This window comes from Muntiacus reevesi, chromosome 3 (assembly GCF_963930625.1).
Source record: "Muntiacus reevesi chromosome 3, mMunRee1.1, whole genome shotgun sequence".
NCBI lineage: Eukaryota > Metazoa > Chordata > Mammalia > Artiodactyla > Cervidae > Muntiacus > Muntiacus reevesi.
Genome location: NC_089251.1, coordinates 30,274,646 through 30,287,871, shown reverse-complemented (window position 1 = coordinate 30,287,871; position 13,226 = coordinate 30,274,646). Strand labels below are relative to the sequence as shown.

Sequence of the window (13,226 nt, the reverse complement as noted above, 5' to 3'; positions counted from 1 at the left end):
CTCCAAATTCCCGTTCTCTTTGCCTCTTGATTGATTATCTTTATAGATTGTGCCCGCTGACAATCTGGACAAAATACCAGCTACCTTGTTTTGACCAAACTTAAGCTTCTTTCCTTCTTCCAGGCTCCTAAAACTTGGACCCACTCTCAGCCTGATCCAGCCTACAGTCCCCCCTTCACCATCACTCTGAAAAGTAGGCTGACCTTCACATAAACCACCCCGATCTGCTGAGTGATCAACTGCCACCTCTACCCATCCATCCCCCTGGCCCTATGCCCAGTTCTGTGTAGTCTTTGTTCTCCTCCCTGTAAAAGAAGGGCCCTTTTCTGTCTAACCCTGGAGGTAGCTGCAGGCCTCTGTGCCAGTGAGTGGGCACAGCATTTCCTGATAGTGATGGTTGTCGCCTCAGCTACCACACCCCATTGCGGTAGTTTCTTTTCCTCTTCTTGGAATAACCCTTTCCAATAAAGTCTCTATCTAAATCCACGACTTTTTTTGTTTTTGGACAATTGAGTGTTCTTCCCTTTGTATTTGTCCTCTGGCTTTATTTCTATAGTCTCCCCCCACCCCACCCGCCCCATCCCACCCTCATCCCTGTTGGAATAATCCTTTCAAATATAATGTTTGCCTGTTTGTTTTTTACTTGACAGTTTTTAGTGTTGGGATTCGAGTTGATAATGGGCTTCATCTGCAGATCCCTGCCATCCCCACGCAAGTAAAGGCACCTGTGAGTCTTTTGAACTCTTCTTCAGGTGAGCAATTCTGGGATCCTGTGGTTGGTTCAGCTTTCAAACCTGTTCTCCAGGGATCTTGTCTGTTGAAGCCACCAGTAAGGAGTTACTTTGATTCCTTAGGGCAAAGAGACTTTTCTATGGATGGCCTTTATGTGAGGCCTCTTCTTTTCCTTCTTCTTCTTCTTTTTGGTCCCAGCACCATTTGATAATGACAGAACTCTTCCCTGGTAAAAAATCAGCTGACCCTAGATGTGTTGGTTTATTTCTGGACTCAAAATTCGGGTCCATTTAGGACTTTCCTGGTGGTTCAGTGGTTAAGATTGTGCTTCCACTGCAGGGGGCACAGGCTTGATCCCTGATCCCCCTTATCAGGGAAGTTCCACATGGCACACAATGTGACTGCCCCCCCCCCCAATTTTTTTGTTCCATTTATCTATATATTTATCCTTATGCTAGTACTATTATCCATTGGGGATCCCACTGCTCACTACTTACAAAATCAGTTACATAGTCACAAATCTTGGTAGTAAAGGAAAAGTGCCTTTCATCAGAATGCCATCAATCTGAAGTGACAGTGGATTCAACGTCCCCCAAAAACCACCTCTGAAGAGTCTGCTTAGTCATGGAACTTTTAAAGGGAAGGATGGCAGTAATCTCAGTTAATTATTATTAAGATTAAGAGTCAGAGTTGTTGTTGTCTCAACGGCCTGCAGGCCTGTTGACTTATTGTGATTTTCCTATAGGTGTTATCTTGTTCACAGGGTTTGGTTGTACAATTTGGGAGATTCTTTCAGGGGAAGGGAGGGAAGAGATCTGGCCATCTGTTAATTACTTGTTCTTCATTTTGGCTTCTTTGATCTATGGAAAGAACCAACAAGTTAGACAAGGTGTTATCTGATTAAAAGGTTTGAAAGGTATGCTTGGGACTTTCCATGTGCTTAGTCCCTAGCCCTGTCTGACTTTTTGCAACCCCATAGACTGTCGCCTGCTAGGCTCCTCTGTCCGTGGAATTCTCCAGGCCAGAATACTGGAGTGGGTTGCCATGCCCTTCTCCAGGGGATCTTCCTGACCCAGGGATTGAACCTGGGTCTCCTGCACTGCAGGCAGATTCTTTACCAACAGAGCCACCAGGGAAGCCCAAACGGTTATTGCATTTTGTCAAGTGCTTTTCTGTGTCAGAAAAGTGTGTTTTTTCCCCTTCATTCTATTGTTGTTGTTATTGTTCAGTTGCTAAGTCATGTCCAACTCTTTGTGACCCGGCTTCTCTGTCCTTCACTATCTCCTGGAATTTGCTCAAACTCATAGTATCAGTGATGCCATCCAACCATATCATCCTCTTTAGCTCTCTTCTCCTCATGCCCTCAATTCTTCCCAGCTTCAAGGTCTTTTCCAGTAAGTCGGCTCTTCACATCAGGTGTGGCCAAAATATTGGAGCTTCAGCTTCAGTATCAGTCCTTCCTAGGAATAGTTAGGGCTGATTTACTTTAAAATTGACTGGTTTGATTTCCTTGCTGTCCAAGACTCTCAAGAGTCTTCTCCAGCACCACAATTCAAAAGCATCAATTCTTCAGTACTTAACCTTCTTTATGGTCCAAATTCATTCTATTAATTTGGTGTATTGCATTTTTTTTTTTCCAGTGAAAATCAGTTTATTGGTTTCCTATTAATCTTTTAGTTGGGTCTCAGGGAAGGTGGTACTAGTACATCTGTAGTTAACCCAATAGTTTAATCTGCTTAACTATATTCAGCAAATAATCTATTTTAATGCCCTTCCATCTTGCTTATTAAAGAACAAGTTGACATCTTGGGCTTAGATTTACATGTACTTATCTGGTGTAACATCTAACAGATAAAGCCCATGGTCCCAAGACCGTCTATCAAATAGTCCCTTTTTTCCTTATAAATTTCTAATGCTATCTTATATACCAAATTCCCATCAACACTAAGAGCTATTTCTGGGCCCTGTATTCTTGTTCTGTATTCTGTTCTGATGATCTGTTTGTTGGCTTTGTAACAATAGAACAATGCTCCCAATACCACAAGATTTTTATGTTTGTCTTGTGGTTTTTACCATTTTTAAGTAGCATTAATTACTTTCACAATCTTGTGTAACTAGATTGTATCCACTTTTGTAACTTATATCCACTTCTAAAACTTTTTCTTCACCCAAACAGAAACTCTGTACCCATTTACACAATAACACCTCAATCCAATCTCAACTCCTCCAGACCCTGATAATCTCTATTTTCTGTCTTTGTGAAGTTGCTCTATCTTAGTTATCTCTTATAGATGGGATCATATAATATTTAACCTTTCACTTAGTATAGTGTATTAAAAGTTCATCATGTTGTAGCGGGTATCAGAATCTTCCAGGAACAGGCATGGAACCCATGCGCCCTGCATTAGCAGGTGGACTCTTAAGCCCTGGACCACCAAGGAAGCCCTGCCCAGTTATAAGTAGGGTTATTTTTTATTGTCAAGTTGTAGGGGCTTTTTATATATTCTATAATTTAATGCCTTATCAGATATGTGATTTATAAACATTTCTCTTATTCTGTGGGTTGTCTTTTCACTCTTAATACGTAAGTGAAATTTGATACATAAGTTTTTATTTTTGATGAGTTCAATTTATCTATTTTTTCTTTTTTTTCTTATGCTTTTGACAGAAACTATTGCCAAATCAAATGTCATGAAGATTTTCCTCTATGTTTTTTCCTAAGCATTCTATAGTTTTTGCTCTTACATTAGGTGTTTAATCCATTTTGAATTAGTCTTCGTATGTGATGTAAGATATGGGTCCAACCTCACTCTTTTGTGTGTGAATATACAGTCTTCCAAGCACCACTCACTGGAAACTGTCCTTTTCCCCATTAAATGGACTTGGGATAAATCACACTTGGTCATGGCGTTCAGTTCAGTTTAGTTCAGTCACTCAGTCATGTCTGACTTTTTGCGACCCCATGGACTGCATTGTAGCACGCCAGGCTTCCCTGTCCATCACCAACTGCTGGAGCCTGCTTAAATTCACGTCCATCGAAGATACCATCTGACCATGATACCAAGGTCCTGGTGTAGAGTTCTCTTAATATTCTGCTGGATTTGACTTGCTAGTATTTTGTTGAGGACTTTTGCACCTACGTTCATAAGGGATATTGCCCTGCAGTTCCTTCATTGTGATATCTTTATCTAACTTTGGTATCAAGGTAATGCTGGTCTCATAGACTGTGTTAGAAAGTGGGTCCTCTTCTATTTTCAGTATTTTGAGAAGGATGGGTGTTAGTTCACCTTTACATGTTTGATAGGCATGTTTAATAGAACCAGTAAAGTCATCTGGTTCTGGGTTTTTCTTTGTTGGGAGGTTTTGATTATTGATTCAGTCTCTTAATACAGTTCTGTTATAGATTTTCTATTTTTTCTTGAGTCAGTTTAAATTTCTTTCTTTCTATTTTTTTACATTCTGCGTGTACCACATGGCTTGTGAGATCTTAGTTCCCTGACCTGGGATGGCATTATTTTTCCTTACATATTGGATGTTAATAGAATTTACCACTGAAGTCATCTGGGACTGGTGTAATATTTGTGGGATAGTATTTTATTACATATTTCATTTATTTAATTAATGATAGGGGTATTCAGGTTATCTGTTTCTTCATGCATGAGTTTTAGTAATTAGCTTTATTTTAAGCAATTTGCCTACCTATGTTTTGGAACTTATTGGCGCAAAGTTAAGTTGTTTCTTATTTATTAATTGTCCCTTTAATATTTATAGTAAAGGTTGGCAATTAGTAACCTGTGGACCAAATCTAGTTTGTGACCTATTTATGTACATTTGTGAACTAAGAATGGTTTTTACATTGTTAAAGGATTGTTAATAAACAAACCAAAACCCAAATCTAAACAAAGAATCTGTGACATAGACCATGTGTGAAGCCTTAGATATTTATAAACTGGCCATTTATAACCAGAAAAATGTTTGCTGACTTGAAGTCTAAAATTTTGAGTGATATTTATACTTCCTTCCTGAAATTTGAAATTTGCGTCTTCTCTCCTTTGTTTCCCTTGATTGGTCTGGCTAGTGGATTATCTTTCCGTTCTGTCTCTCTCTCTCTCTGTCCTTTTTCCTTTTTACAGGAAGCAACTTTAAAAATCTTATATTGGGTGTGATGTGTGGCTTGTGTCTCTGTTTCCTGACCAGGGATTGAACCCTAGCTTTCTCAGTAAAAGTGCTGAATTCTAACCACTAGATCACCAGAGAATTCCCAGGAATCAACTTTTGATTTTTAATTTCTCTGTTATTTGTTTTCTATTATGTTGTTTTATGCTGTCATATGTATATTATTTCCTTCCTTCTGTTTAAGTTTAATGCATTTGAGATTCATAAGCTTTTGTATATATCACTAGTTAATTCCTTTTTATTGTTGAGTAGTATTGTGTTTTGGATGTACTAAAGTTTATTTAACCATTGACCTATGAGCAACTTTTTGTTTGTTTGTTTTGGCTATTACAAATAAAGTTGCCATGAGCTATGGTCTACAGATTTTTATGTAGATGTAACTCTTCATTTCTTTGGAATAAATATGCAGGGTTGCAATTGCTGGTCTGTATCGTAAGTTTGTATTTAGATTTTTAAGAAATAGGCAAACTGTTTTTCAGATTTGGATTTGCTGTACTATTTGCATTCTCACCAGCAATGATTGAATGATCCAGTTTCTTTGCCTCTTCACCAGCATTGGTAAATTAAAAAAAAAAACAAACCCTAATTTTTATTTTAGTTTTTTAATAGGTATGTAATAATAACTCATCATAGTCTCAATATGCATGTCACTACTGGTTAGTGATGTTGAAATCTTTCTATATTCTTATTTTCCATGTATATATACTCTTAGGTGAAATAGCTCTTCTGATCCTTTCCTCATTTTCTAATTGGATTGTTTGTTTTTTTAATGTTGAATTTTGAGAGTTCTTTTTATATTTTAGATGAGTCCTTTGTGAGATATGTGATTTGTAAACATTTTTTTTCCAGTCCTTTGTTTACTTTTCATAATCTTTACCAGGCCATTCACTGAGTGAAAATCTTATATTTGATGAAGTCCATGTTACATATTTCTAATCAATATAAAATTGTGGGTCTTATTCTTTTATGCTGTCTGGGCTTTTGTGTGTGTGTGTGTGTATGTGTTGGCTGTTTTTGATGACTTTTCAAAGTCATGTTCATGAGACTATATATATTTGCATATCCTGTTGAAGGTGCATTCTTTTGGAGATAATTTACATTTAACCCTTGCTTTGTGCTTAGGATCTTTTGATTTAACCTGAGGTTTCATACTATCAGATTTGGTAACTTTAGGCTATAAATCTGAGAACTGGTTTGTTGTTTTGAATTCTTAAGGGATATGTTTTTTCCCCCTCTCATTCTTAGTGTAGGTGTTGAGCAAGACAGTTCTTGCAGCTTCCTGGAGAATAGTGATAGGAAGACTGGTTGATTTCTTTTCTTTTTCTTTTTTCACTATGCTGGAGCTTCATTGTGGTATGGACTTTTCTAGTTTTATTGTGAGGACTACAGAGTGCTTGGGCTAAGTACTTGAAACCCAGGGCTTAGTTGCCCCTCAGCATGTGGGATCTTATTTCCCTAAGTAGGGATCAAACCTGTGTCCCCTGCTCTGGAAGTTGGATTCTTAATCACTAGACCACCAGGGAGGTTCTGGTTGGTTTATTTCTAATTCACCCTTCTCAGGTATATCCTTTTTGTACCAGGATTTTGCAAGGTACATTAGATTCTGTAACCTAAGCAGGTTCTGGACTTTGTCTTCTGTCTCTTCTATCTTCCATAGGCAGAGAAAAATAGATCAAGCTCACTGGAGTTGAGCAAATGTACGGAAAGTGAAAGCTGTCTTTACAGCTTTGTTTGCTTGTCTGGGTTCCTCTTGTGACTTAGTTTTTGGTCTGAGTATTCTTTAGCATCTTGCCAGCTCCTATAGTTTAAAGTAAGGCTTAAAAAATGCTTTTACTTGATTTTTCAGTTATTTTCTCTTTATTGTGTAAAACAAGCAACTCTTTCATATCTTCTTCAAACTTTCATTTTTTGGGTTCATTTTTTCTTCATTTTGTGGTTCAGGATGTATCTCAGAAGTCATCACTTCTCAGCTTTCTCTAAACTCTGCTTGAATTAGAGGTTTCTGCCTTATTCTTTCTAATCACATTGTTCGGCAGCTTACTGGTTCCTTGCCTGTCTCTGTTCCCTTCTTGTCTGTGAGTTCTTTGAGGGCCAGAACTAGATTGTTAATAAAAACAACAACAACAACAACAACAACAACAAACAACCCTCCATGTTTCCGGGTCTGATAGAGTATCTGACACCAGTTAGGGTTCGAATAAACAGTAAATGGTATGTGCTAAGTCGCTTCAGTTGTGTCTGACTCTGTGTGACCCTATGGGCTGTAGCTTACCAGGCTCCTCTGTCCTTGGGATTCTCCAGGAAAGAATACGGGAGTGGATTGCCTTGCCTTCCTCCAGGGGATCTTCCTGACCCAGAGATTGAATCCATTTCTCTTATGCCTGCATTGGCAGGCAGGTTCTTTACCACTAGCACCACCTGGGAAGCCCAGTAAAGGTACTGTTTTACAGAACTACTGGAAAAACCATACCTTTGACTATATGGACCTTTGTTGGCAAGGTGACGTCTCTGCTTTTTAATACGCTGTTTAAGTTTGTCATAGCTTTTCTTCCAATGAGTGTCTTATATGCCTTTTACTGTCTGATTTAAGGAGTTAAGCATTAAGTTTCTTGAAGGAAGGACTGTTTAATGGTCAAATATATTTAGTATTTAACATAGTAATGAAAGTGAAAGTGAAAGTCACTCTGTCGTGTCTGACTTTGTGACCCCATGGACTATACAGTCCATGAAATTCTCCAGGCCAGAATACTGGAGTGAGTAGCCTTCCCCTTCTCCAGGGGATCTTCCCAACCCAGGGATCAAACACAGGTCTCCCTCATTGCAGGCAGATTCTTTACCAGCTGAGGCACAAGAGAAGCCCAACACATTAGTAGGTGTTAGTAAATTTTGTTTGTGAAAGGAATGGATCACTGAAGATAGTTAATAAGCTTACGAAGTTATGTTAATATTACAAAGCTAGGCAAGTATCCTCACTTGAGACTGTATCCACTGTTAGGCTGTAGCTGTACACATTTGTTACTTCTAGCAAGAAACAGTTTTTTTTTTTTCCTAGTAGCACTTAGTTGCCTTTAACTTCATTTGAAACAATTTTGTTAGATTGTATCATGACAGCTGTCACAATAGTATGTATTAAAAAAAACAAACTTACAAAATTGGTAATTTTTGTGTAGCCAATATTGAAGATGGAAGGAAAAAGGCAACATTGTTGGCATTTTTTTGATGTTCTCTAGCTAAGCTGTGTCTGACTCTGTGACCCCATGGACTGCAGCTCGCCAGTCTTCCATGTCCTTCACTAACTTCCAGCATTTGTTCTAACTCATGTCCATTGGATTAGTTATCCCATCCAACCATCTCAGCCTCTGTTGCTCCCTTTCCTTCTGCCCTCAGTCTTTCCCAGCATCTGGGTCTTTTCCAGTGAGTCGACTCTTCAAATCAGGTGGCCAGAGTATTGGAGCTTTAGCTTTAGCACCAGTCTTTCCAATGAATATTCAGGGTTGATTTCCTTTAGGATTGACTGTTTTGATCTACGTTGTGGTAACTCAAATAACAATCTGACTTTCTCAGTTTAGGACTACAAAAACAAATACAGAAGCAAGTCCTTTGTCTACTAATTTGCATACCATACACCTTTTCAGGATACTTTGAATAATAAAGCCAGATTCTTTCTGGAGGAAATGAAACTGTTTATTTTGTTCAATGATCTCATAGCTAGTTGATCCAGGAAAACTGAAATCTTGTATTATGAGGTCTCCATACCCAAGAAGCGGGTTTTAAATAGTGGGTGAAGTGTTCTGGGGAGGGTGTGGTATGCAAATTAGTGTAAGAGGGACTTGTCTGCTTTCCTGGAATCTGTACTGCTTCTCCAACAGAAAAGCCATTTCCATTCCCAGTGCATTATACAGTTTTGTTCAACAATTAGTAGCTTGGATGGCTGGAATTCTCTAATTTTGTTGCAGCTTGTTGATTTTTACAAGACTTTTCTCGAGTCTTCAATTTTTATAGGTGAGGCAATTTTTGGAAATGAATATAATTCTTATTTACAGAATAGCTTTTCATATTGTGTCCCTTAATCTTTTTCTGTGAAAGTTAAATGGCACATTTTGTATCTTTGTGTTCAGCTTTTGTATTTTTAATTCTTGCCCGGGCAGAAAACAGTGGAAGCTCTTAGAAGAATTCATTCTTCGTGGACTCCGCCTTAGGTCTGGCTAACGTTACAGAAAACGACAGTGCCTTGCTTTGTTTAAAGACGCAGGGTTCTAGCGTTAGTTCTTTCTTAAACTTAACCATGTGCCAGATACGACACAGATCTGTTTTTATCACAATTATCATTCACATTTTTGTAGTCCTGAAAAGTACGACTCAAGTTCAATGTCTTGCCTTGGGGTCCCTGGGATTCCCCCTCAGTCACCACGCCCTCGTCTTCACCGGTCCCCCTCTATCCTCGGCCTTTGCCAGTCCTTTCTGGCTCCATTCAGGGCACCTGGGGGTGATGATGGCCATGCTGGGGTAGCCAGGCCTGGCCGGGTATGAAGGTTCCACGACCGACTCCAGCGCGCTAACTCGTCCTGAGCACATTCTGGTTTTTCTCATCCTCACTTCCTCGGCGGCCGGCCAGACCTGGAAACCATAGAGCTAACAGCCCAGAGCGTCCCTTCCGTGGCCGCCGAGCGCTGACAGCGCGCCGCTGGGAGGGGCCTACTGGAGGGGCGGGGGAAGAAGAGGGAAAAGCCGGCAAGAGAAGGGCTGGCCGGCCTTGCAGCGCCCCGCAGCGGCCAGGCCGGAAGCGGTCTCGTCGGCCCTGCGGCGCTGGAGTCCTGACGCACGGAGCTCGAGAGCGAGAACGGGAGAGAAAGGGGCAGAAATGGCGGCTCCGCTCGGCTCCCGCTGAGGAGGGCGAAGCCGGCAGAGAGTCTGAGCCGTCGGCCCGGAGCATCGCTCCCGTCTCCCGCTACCTGTCTTCGCACGCCGACTTCTCTTCCTTTGCCCTGCTCTCTCCTGTCTTCATCTGCGCTCCTCGGAGTCTGGTTCGGCTTGTCTTTCCCGGCCCGGCTCCACTGGCCCTGACTGCCCGGCCAGCGGGCCGGCCTTCCTTGGGTCTCCCCGGCGCGGCGGGCGCCGCGGGTGCGGCGTGGACCCCGTCCTCCTGGCTGAACCATGGTGAACACCCGGAAGAGCTCTCTGCGCCTTCTCGGATCTAAGTCGCCTGGGCCTGGGCCTGGGCCTGGGGCCGGAGTAGAGCCCGGGGCGACCGGAGGCAGCAGCCATTTCATCTCCTCTCGGACCCGCTCCTCCAAGACCCGTGCTGCCAGCTGCCCCGCCGCCAAGGCCGGGGGAAGCGGCGGCGCCGGCGTCGCTCTGGATGAGGCCCGGGTAAGAGCGCGGCGGCCCGAGTCCGGAGGCTGGCAGGTTGGCCCGGCCGCCGGGGCTTTGTCTGACCGGGTCGGGGCAGGAAGCCTCCGGTGGGGACCGCTCGGGCGGCTGGAGACCTGGTCTGCGGGTGCGGTGGAGGGTGGCAGCCGGCTAGGTAGGGCCGCGACAGCTCTGCTGGCCGCGCTCTTTTGTGTGAAGAACGGGACTTGAGTCCAGGGGTGAGGGTTATTCCGGGGGGGTGGTGGTGTTTGTCTTCTCGGGAACATCAGAACAGCCTGCTTTCTGAGTCCTTGTCCGGCCCGAGAGAGGAATTCCAGGGGAGCATGAGCGAGGGGCCAGAGTCCCCGTTTGGAAGGGCTGGAGAGGAGAAGTGAAAGTTTTCTGCGGTGTCAAACCCTTCCTGTAAAGTGTGTCAGCTCCTGCCGGTGTCTAACTCCAGCTTACTCTCAAACTGTTTGGGGGTGGTTCAAGTTGGTGAGGAAGTGAGCGGAGAGCTCCAGTTGGCAGCCAGGCAGGGATGCTGAAAAAAGTTTGTAGCTGCTCTGACAGCAACTTTAAAAACAAAATCAACACTATCGCCTCTCCAGGCAGGAGCGATCAAACGTGATGTCTGGAATCAGCCAGCCCGCTAACCAGGGTTCTAGAAGGGACTCGGTAGAGTTTTCTAGTAGAGCCTTAAGGTCGCAAAAGGGGCACGTCTAAAGAAACATGTCGAATATTACTGGTAGTAGGCACTATCATCTCCAAATTGTTTGGTTTCTTGGATGTCTCCGTCCGGGTAATAGGAATAGTTTATAAAAGGTGAGTTAACACCACCGTTGTACCATTACTGCGAAAGTGACATTTGAAGAACACCGGTGATGATTTAGTTTTTTTTTTTTTTTTAAAGTGATAGATACCGAAATTTATTACAAGGTAAAGCTCTGAGCTACCACATACGTTTTATCACGTTAAAGGAATCGATAAGGTTGTGTTGTGAGATTTGTTATGAATTTAGAAAAGTGTGTTGCTTTTGTCTAGAGAGAGGCTAATTTTCTAAGAGCAATTTGACTGGACATTGTTCATTTAAAATAACTCCTTTAAATCCACACCATTTTGTTATTCTTAGGGGAGGAAAGCAATATTTTCTGTGGGGGTTTATAAGATTATGTTTGTGTATGCTTTTTCTCTGTATCTCATACAGTTCTGACACTAATCAGAATGAACAAAGGCAAATACAATAGACACATTTTACTTTACTTTTCTGAAATATGTTGTATCTTTGAAAATATGTTTGGCCTTTACTTTGCTAAAAGTCTGGAAAGTATTTTTAAAATTGCCCTATCAGTAGACTTTTTTTGGGTCTTACAGCTCTCTTAGGTTGAAATAAGAAAGTTAAGTCTGAAAGTTGTGCATACCATTCAGAATAATTATTCTGAAAACTCGACTTTCTGTCGAAATTATTCCAAACACATATAAGCTTACTGACTTTCTGAAGCTAACATCTATTTTAAAATAAAAGGAAGATAGGTTTTCCCTGTACACTTAAGTACAAATAAAATATTTAGAGTGTAAGCATTTAATTGTATCATGCTATGAATGCCTTGTCTACTAGAGCAGTGTCTCAATCTGAAGCAATTAGCTCATCTGTCACTGATCATTTTGTGGTTCCATTTTTGAATTCATGGATATTATGCTGTCCTTATCCCCCTGAGGAATGAGGTGAGGTAATTTGTCAAGCAGCTGTTATGGAGATGTTAAAAGGCAAGGAATCAATAATCTAACATGGAAATGAACATGTGGTAGCTTTTAAATTGCTAGAAGAATGAAACATGTTAGAGCTCTTTCCAGAGAGATACTAATGAAACTGTTTCAAAGATCCTTTCAAAATGGCTTAAAAAGTCCATGAACAACAGGCCAATGAATATTTACTATGAAATATTTTTTTTTCTGCTTTAAGAAGATTTGTATTCTGATCCAAGTAGATGATGGAATGATCTAATTGCTTTCGCTGAGAAATTTAGGATATTTACTAATCCTGTATTGTGATTGGTCCTTTAGAAGAGGGTAAATTATAATTCTAAATTTAAGTTTATAGACTGTATATTTATGAAGCATGCAGTATATTTCTTTGCTGTATTTTTCTGAAATGGGTTGATTTGGGTTTGGTAAGCTCTTCCTTTCAAGTTTTTTTCTGTTGCAAGTGTTTGGCATTCCTGACTCACCCTTTCTGGTGTACTTAAAAGGCACCCACTATGTCTGTATGTCTTAGGTATTTGGTAATATCTATAAAGACTTATTTGGTGGAAAATGGGGTTGCTTGTGCTGTTGCTTTAGGAGACATTTTTGTCGTAAGAGATGTATTCCTCTTGATATGAAATGAAGTGATTCCCCCTTTTCTATTTTTGTGTGACGTTCTTCACTTTACAGGTGATGCTGATTTCACCCCTGCCCCCACCCCATCTGTCCTCTCTCATTTTAGACTATTTGATCCACTGTGTCTAGAGACATTTTATTTGTTCTAAAAAACCTTAGAACCATGAGCTGTCATAGCTTTGCCTTTTCCCCAAGTGTGTGTAGGGTGGTGAAATAAAGATGATACATACTGTAGGTTATTGGAATAATTTTTTTGTGCCTACACTATTTTAGTGTCAAGTTGACTTGTACTCTGCAGTTTCTTGTGTAATAATTTCTCCTGTATACTTGGCTTTGCTTATCATGTATAAAACTTGACCTCTTTGAGGTCAGTTAATTAGCATTTATTTGCTAAGGGTCACTTGCAGCAAACTCATGCTGTAGTCAGAGTTGGAAAGCAGTTTTAAAAAAATATTTCAACTCCTTTGTTTTTTAAATCTCTTTTAGGCCTGTTTGTTGATACTTTTGGCTTGTCATTCATTAGCTTTTTGTGCTTTTTGAATCTTAGTTGAGAGAATCAAAATACATATCTTGAGTAACTATAGGTAAATCTG

At 40.9% G+C, this 13,226-nt stretch overlaps 1 protein-coding gene across 4 annotated transcripts in view; it reads left to right on the top strand.

Annotated features, from left to right (window-relative positions):
- The first annotated feature begins 9,682 nt into the window (after positions 1–9,682).
- Positions 9,683–13,226, top strand: part of ATAD2B (ATPase family AAA domain containing 2B) — a 120,454-nt gene continuing 116,910 nt past the window's right edge. For all 4 annotated transcript variants that reach the window (XM_065928637.1, XM_065928638.1, XM_065928636.1 and 1 more), the window contains exon 1: positions 9,683–10,278. In XM_065928637.1, coding sequence (XP_065784709.1) covers positions 10,063–10,278 — 216 coding nt within the window. In that variant the 5' untranslated portion in view covers positions 9,683–10,062. The remainder of the gene's footprint in view (positions 10,279–13,226) is intronic.